Below are 7,008 nucleotides of genomic sequence, written 5' to 3' on the forward strand. Positions count from 1 at the left end.
ACAGCCTGTGTAACTAGTAAATCATGACAACACACAATAAAAAAATACATCAAAGCAACACAAAAGTAAAACGCACAGCTTGTTTGAAAAAAATATATATAACAAATAACTTTAAAATGTCACACTCTACTGACAGTTTTCTATCTTTGGATAATCTTACTCGACCAACCCTGACCTACCATAATGTGACTGAATCTGACCCAACGTAGCGTGATCTAACTAAACTTAACATACCATAACCTTACATGACCTACCTTGATCTAACCTAACCTAACCTAACCTAACCAACTAACCTAACTAACCTAACTAACCTAACTAACCTACCCTGACTCAATCTAACTTATATAAACCTAAACTTGAACTAATCTGACGTAAACAAACATGACGTACTCTAACCTAACTCAATTAAACTAACTTGATCTACTCTGACCCATCACTAACTTAACCAATCCACACCTGACCAAAACTCAAGTGACTCGCCTTACCATGTACTCGTCTTGTCCCATGATAGTGTCTCGCACGGCTTCGTCAGTGGCAAAAGCAATCGTCTCTTGCACTAGTAACTCCCCGTCTAGGTAAACGCGACCTTCACCCCCAGAGCTGTTCCTGGTCTGAGGGCAGGGAGAGAGAAAAGAGGAGAGGAAAGAGGGGAGAGAGTAGAGAGGGTGATGGTGGTGAAAAAGTGGAGGTCAGCGAGGGAAAAGGCAAAGAGGGGAGCTGGGGAAGGAAAAGAGGGAAAATAGAAGGAGAAGGGAGCACGAGAAGAGGGTAGGAAGGAAGGAAAGTAAAAGGGAGACGGTTGGAAGGGGAAGGAAGGACGGGGTGCAGCGAGAATATACGAAAAATAGAATACTCGAATAAAGAAAAATAAAAAAAAGCTTTGTGTGGTGGTGGAGTCATGGACGTTTTTCTTTTCTTTTTCCCATTTTTGGTGGTTCTTTGTCAGTTTTTGGTTTTGCGTTTGTTAAAAAAAAAATGGAATTGTGAAAAAAAAAATATGCTAATGAAGCCAGTGGGTGCAGAAAGTCAATTAATGTTAACATGGACTCAGTGGTCATGTTGTTAGTGGTGAGTTAATAGGGAGCTTTAAAAGAAGATTAGATGTATTCATGGAAGGGATGATAGATGGAATTAATCCCTTCAGTACTGGGACACATTTTAACCTTGGGATTTATGTATAATTAGACCATTTTATTAACATCATGAAGGGTCTATGGAGATCAGAAGATTAATGGCCACACTCTTCACTATTTTAATCCTCCACATGAGTTTCTGAAGCTGTATTAAATCACCAAATAGTCACCTGAATGAATATGGAAACGCGTCACGGTATTCAAGGGTTTAAGTTGCCTTTCTCATACAGGGACTGCCACGTGTAGACTCTTGCAGATTCCCTCTTTTCTTATGTTCTTATATAAAATTGCATCTTCTCTGGGTTGCCTATATGATCCCAGTACCCGTGACTCACCTGGCAGTAGAAGTACCATTTGTTAGTGGCCAGGTTGTTGGGCAGCGGGTAAAATCTTCCATAACCTCCGTACTTGGTCCTTATCTTCTCGAAATACACGTCCAGCGATATTGCTGTGGAGAGGCAGAGGTATGATTACATGTACTACCATTATTTTGTTTCTATTATTAATGCTGACTAATTTCTAGACTACCGTGCACTAAAACTATGAATACACTGTTAAAAGCTTAGCAACCTCCAGTAGAGTATGCGTAAACTAACTGAAAAAAATACCCAAACTTTTCACAATACAAAGTGAGGGAAACGCTAGCGATAGATAATATGAAAAATAACAGATAGCTGGAGGGTCAGGATGACTGCAGATGATAGGCTGTAGGTTCCTTAAGCCTACAGGGACCTATCATTACTTCATCACTGTTCCTCTGCGCCCGATCACCATCAGTCACCGTCACCTCACGCCCTGCTCTGGCCGCCGCTTACATCAAGGCGAAAGAGTCTTGGGGAGGGAAGAATTAAGCTCCATCGTGCGGAACAACGAAACCAAATAACCAGGAATAAACAGAGGTGGGGAGATTAAACGGCAGAGGCACGCAAGCACATACATTTTCTCTGTTGTTCTGCATTATCATCACGCTTCGCCGGCCGCGGGGAGGAGGAAGAAAAATGAGAGAAAGGGGAAAAATTATGCTAGTCTCTAACATTTGCGATGATTGATGTAGGAAAATTACTCACTTTAGAAGTACTAATGAGTCCTGTGTCTTCTTGCCTCCATAGAACTTTGGTGGAGGAAAGAGACGAGGAGGAGTAGGAGGAGTTAAAAGGAATGAGTGTAAAATTGAAAAGGAAAAAAGAGGAAGAAAATAAGAAGTAGGATGATGAAAATAAAAGAGAAAGAATAAAGGGGACGCGATGCAATTCAAGAAGGGAGAGAAGGATAATTGGAGGAGGAAAAGGAATAGAACGAGAAGAAAGAGAAGGAAGAAAAAAGAAATAGAAAAAAAGGAGAAGAGAATAATTGAACATGAACTAAATAACAAAAAAAAAAAAAAACTGCTGAGAGAGAGAGAGAGAGAGAGAGAGAGAGAGAGAGAGAGAGAGAGAGAGAGAGAGAGAGAGAGAACATTCGCTTTCACGTAAATAACGCCTGACTGATAAATTTTACCTTTTAAGACCTTACCAATGCTTCTTGTCGTAATTCACTTAAATTTCCTAACTGTATAATGCTCAAGATAAAAAAAAGATCGACTCACGTAGTTCGTCATAGTCTTTCTGGTCAAGGATATAGATCACGGCGGTCAGGAGGCGGAAGACGATGATATTGAAGCGAAGACAAAGCGTGTAGTCTCCCCTCACAGCGATGGGCTCCCCGTACTCAGCCAGGGTGTTGCCCCGCTGAGCCCCGTCCCTGTTCAACGTCAGCACTTTCACCTTCCCGCCACCTGGAAACGTACAGAGATTCAGATGAGTGTATGTAATTTTCTTCATTGAGTATCGTGATGAGAGAGAGAAGAAATTATCGCTGTTTATTGTTTGTTTATCTTTCTTTTGATCTATTTGTTTATTCATGTAATTACTTATATATTTTCTAACGGGGAGCTGATTACAGTTACCTTTTTGAGCGTTCGTTATGTGAGTGAGCAAAATGGCCGCCAAGGACAGGAGGGAGAGTAGGAACAGGCGCCGCATGTCACCCTGATGGAGGAATCACAGCTGAAGGACTCAGTTGAAGGGTCAGCTCAGGACTTGGCGGTGGTTTTGCAGGTGTTCTATGGTCTGTACTTTTGGTTGTTGTCCTTAGTATGCTGTCGGTGATTCCTTATCCGTATGAGGAGAGACACGTGATGGGACCTCTAATAAGTGGTGTGGCGTGAGGTGTTCTGCAGGAACCGTTGGTGTCTAGGTTAGGGGCGATAGTGTTGTGCTGCCAGTGCTGATGTTAGCTCGTCAGTACCACAGAGAGTCCCAGCCGTGCTTTTGCTTGCCGAAGCTCCTGTTTCTCCCTCTCCTCCCACTCGTCCCTTGGCCAATCACGAATCAGAGTTACTTTGTTCTCTCACGTGATTGGAAATACATAAATTTGACATTTGTGAGATGGCAAAGTGCGAATACGGAGGCTGGAGGCTGCGAGGCGCTGATCGCCGGCGTTTCACTCGCGTGCAGATTTTATGATTCTTGCCTCTGCTTCTCGCATCCACATTTTACCAAAAAGAGTGAAAATCGAACCTTTCCCAGAACCTTAATACTGCTTCACCATTCTCGGCCCATGCAGGCAGTGCTCACTGTAGGTTCATTCTGTGAAATCTATTTTGGAGTAATGTACAAACACACGCTAACGATGCCAGTGTTCAGGTGCGTGCATAAATGACGACTTATGCTTTAGAGAGTCAAAAAGATGGATCCGAATGGCTGCATGATGCCGGAACCGTGTTTGGGGGTAGCAGTGCTCCCCTACGGGTGTGGCTGGGAAGGAACTTGTGGCGTGTGCAGGTCGTGGTAAACACCTGGTGCTCCTGGCCAGGTGGGGGTGTGGGAGTGGGGGCAGCAGGGAAAGCAAGAATGCCTAAAGGCGAGTTGGTGGTACAGCTTTGCCTGCTACTGTTGTGTTGGTGGTGGAGATTGTTGATGGTATCGTTTACAACAGCGGTGGAGGAGTAGGCGGCGGCGGCTTGGGATGGAGGTGGAGGTGGAGGTGGAGGTGGAGGCAGCCGTGAAGAAGCGTCACCCACGCTCGCTTCGTGCTCCTGGGGCCAGTGGGTCACGCCTCCCGCCGGCTGGGACATTATTTAGCGGCAACTCTTGCTTCACGGACTGACAGCGCCGCTAGTTTAATGCGCACCCGAACTCGAGCTCATTAAACATGCACCGCCAGAGCAGCAGTAATTACCGGCACGGATAAAAATTTGCCATATCCCGAAGGTTAATGTTTACTCGTCAACATAGCGAGAAGCGGCGGGGGAATATTCAATGGTGTTCGCTAAGCTGGCCTGCAAGCGTCACCTCACCGCCTCCGCTTCTAACCACCCGCCGCTACCTTTTTTTTACTTCTGCTTGCTCATCAACATTTCATCTTTGCGCGTCTTTATCCCGCTTTCTCTCTGGGATTCAGTCTCTGTGTTCTCAAGGAGTTGCCTATTTTCATACTTTGTGGTTATCTTAATGCATTAATTTTCGCTTTCTGCTCCTATATATGCTAGCTTTTTTTTTTTTCTAAGTTCCTCTACGTGTTCTATAGACCCAGTGGTGTGTGTTCTGCAGCGGGGCAGTGTTGCAGGAGTTTCGACGCGTGTGGCAGGTCATTCTTCACCTCGCATTTAAATATTTAGGCATTGTTGTTTGGACGTGCATCGGTCGAGGCCGGAAATCGTTACCGCGTCTGGAAATGGTATAATATTTTGTCTTAGTTTGTCATTCTCACGTCGCTCGGTGCCTGATGTAGTGTGTGCCGGACGCGCAATAGTGGGTGTGCGTATGTATTTTTTCTTCATCCAAGCTTTATTTCGTATATTTATTTATTGGAGGTTTTGCTTTGTTTGTGAAGTCCACACCTGAAATATTTTCCTTCGCGAGTGCAGAATATGAAAAGGAAAAATGAATGTGTGACTTGCTTCTCTGTCCACACCACCATGAAAGACTGCACCAAGATTGAAGTCACAAACTGAACAACATCACCGCAGACTACACTATCTATCGCATGAGTATATTTGTACATTCATCCCTTCGACGCGTCATAATAACACGACTACTACGATATATCATTGAAGGCCGCTGGACCGATGCTGCCGTGTAGTTCTTTCATGCAGCGTGAAGAAAAGAAACAGAAATAATGTGTCATAGCGCTTAATTACGCTTCAAGAATATATGTTTTTTCCTGTTGATTAGCATTTTCAGCGATATTCCTGATCTTAAAGTTAATTTAGGTAACTTTTGGTCATGTTACACGAGTTTAACCACTTGAATACCATGACGCGTTTCTATATTCATTCTGCTTACTATTTGGTGATTTTATACAGCTTCAAAAACTTGTGTGGGGGACTGAAACAGTGAAGACTCTGGCCATTAATCTTGTGACCACCATAGACACTTTCTAATGTCAATAAACTGGTCTTAATTGTCCACAAATCTCAAGGTAAAAATGTGTCCCAGTATTGAAGGGTTTAATCCAGATGCACTTCATTAAAAAAAAAAAGTGCGTTGAACAGCCTCAAAATTACTGAATTTCTAAATATTAAAGCAAAGGAACATGCTGAGGAGGTGGAACAGCGAAATAGGTAAACTTGATAACATTTTAACATTAAGAGAAGAATACCCAGCTGTGTACCTTTATTTACTAACATCGTAGCTGAGACCAAGCCAGTGGGAGGGTGTTGTGTACGTTGAATAGTGTGTTGGTAGTATTCCGTGCGTTGACGAGTGTGTTGGTAGTGTTCCGCAAGTCCACTGCTTCATGTACAAACGCTTCTTTGTGTATTTTATTTTCTGATTTCCCAGGCATGTCCTCGCTCGCTCGTTCGCTGCTTCACCCTCACCTTTCCTTCACCTGTACAAGTAACTCTTTCTCGTTTTCCTCATATTATTATGTTCCTATTTCTATTTAATTTTAATTAAGTCTCCAAGCACACGGGTTCGAATCCTGGCCATGGTTGGAGTGTAGGTAGGCTTCCTTACTCGAGATAACGGTTCCCTAGCTAGTGGGCTCTCCGATAGGTACCCAAAAAGTACCTCCTTCAGTCCATAAATTCCCGTGAAAAGCCCACCACTTTTGTTATACCCATACCTTGTTACATCTTTGTCTCTTCAGTACATTTCAGTTCCCATCCATTCACTCCTACACTCTAATTATTTCTGCACTCACTGTTACTCCTAATACTTTCTCCTATCCCTCACTGTGTCAAGTCTGTTAAGTACTCCTCTGTCATCATCTCATTTCGCTTTGATGTAACTTTTTATATCCTGTTCTTTCCTAGACACTGCTACACCACATTAAATTTTTTACTCACCTGTAAACCTAACACTTCATCATTCCCCTTTTCATTCTTCTCACTATACCTAATTCCTTCCAAACTCTCGTACACTTTATTCTTTTCCTAGTTCCTGCCAGTACATTCAAATTTACTCATTACACCTCAGTTCTCTCAGGTCACTGCAACACCTTGACTCCCTCAGCTCAACACGGCAAACCTCCTACCTCCTAAAGCGCTAGTTTACACACGCTACACCTTAATGCCTTCAACACTGGCTGACTGACGCTCAAGCCCACATGAGTGAAGCCAGACCGCAACATCACACTATATCACTCCCCCATCCCACTGTACATCAGCCCACACCCTTCGCCAGACCACGTATGCTCCCAGTACCTCTATATCTGACCGCCACCGTCCCCTCCAGTCCCTCGATCTAGGTACTGCTCCCCCTGTCTCTCTGCTGCAGCCGCCTCTTCCCTCCCTTCCCTCCTTCCCCCAGTTTGTAATCTCTTAAGAGCATTACACTTTTGCGCACGGGGGAAAAAAAGTGACTCAGAACCTATTTGTCTCCTCTTGCTC

The 7,008-nt window shown here is 43.8% G+C and overlaps 1 protein-coding gene across 1 annotated transcript in view; it reads right to left on the reverse strand.

The window, feature by feature from the left end:
- The window catches only part of LOC123506251, a 25,663-nt gene extending 22,257 nt beyond the window's left edge, over positions 1-3,406 (reverse strand). Inside the window, exons 1-4 of the mRNA XM_045258188.1 lie at positions 3,073-3,406; positions 2,719-2,907; positions 1,469-1,581; positions 486-611 (exon numbers count right to left, since the gene is read on the reverse strand). Of these exons, the coding sequence (XP_045114123.1) occupies positions 486-611; positions 1,469-1,581; positions 2,719-2,907; positions 3,073-3,154 (510 nt within the window). The 5' untranslated portion in view covers positions 3,155-3,406. The remainder of the gene's footprint in view (positions 1-485; positions 612-1,468; positions 1,582-2,718; positions 2,908-3,072) is intronic.
- Positions 3,407-7,008: the final 3,602 nt, after the last annotated feature.

Source organism: Portunus trituberculatus, chromosome 19 (assembly GCF_017591435.1).
Source record: "Portunus trituberculatus isolate SZX2019 chromosome 19, ASM1759143v1, whole genome shotgun sequence".
In the NCBI taxonomy this organism is placed as follows: Eukaryota; Metazoa; Arthropoda; class Malacostraca; order Decapoda; family Portunidae; genus Portunus; species Portunus trituberculatus.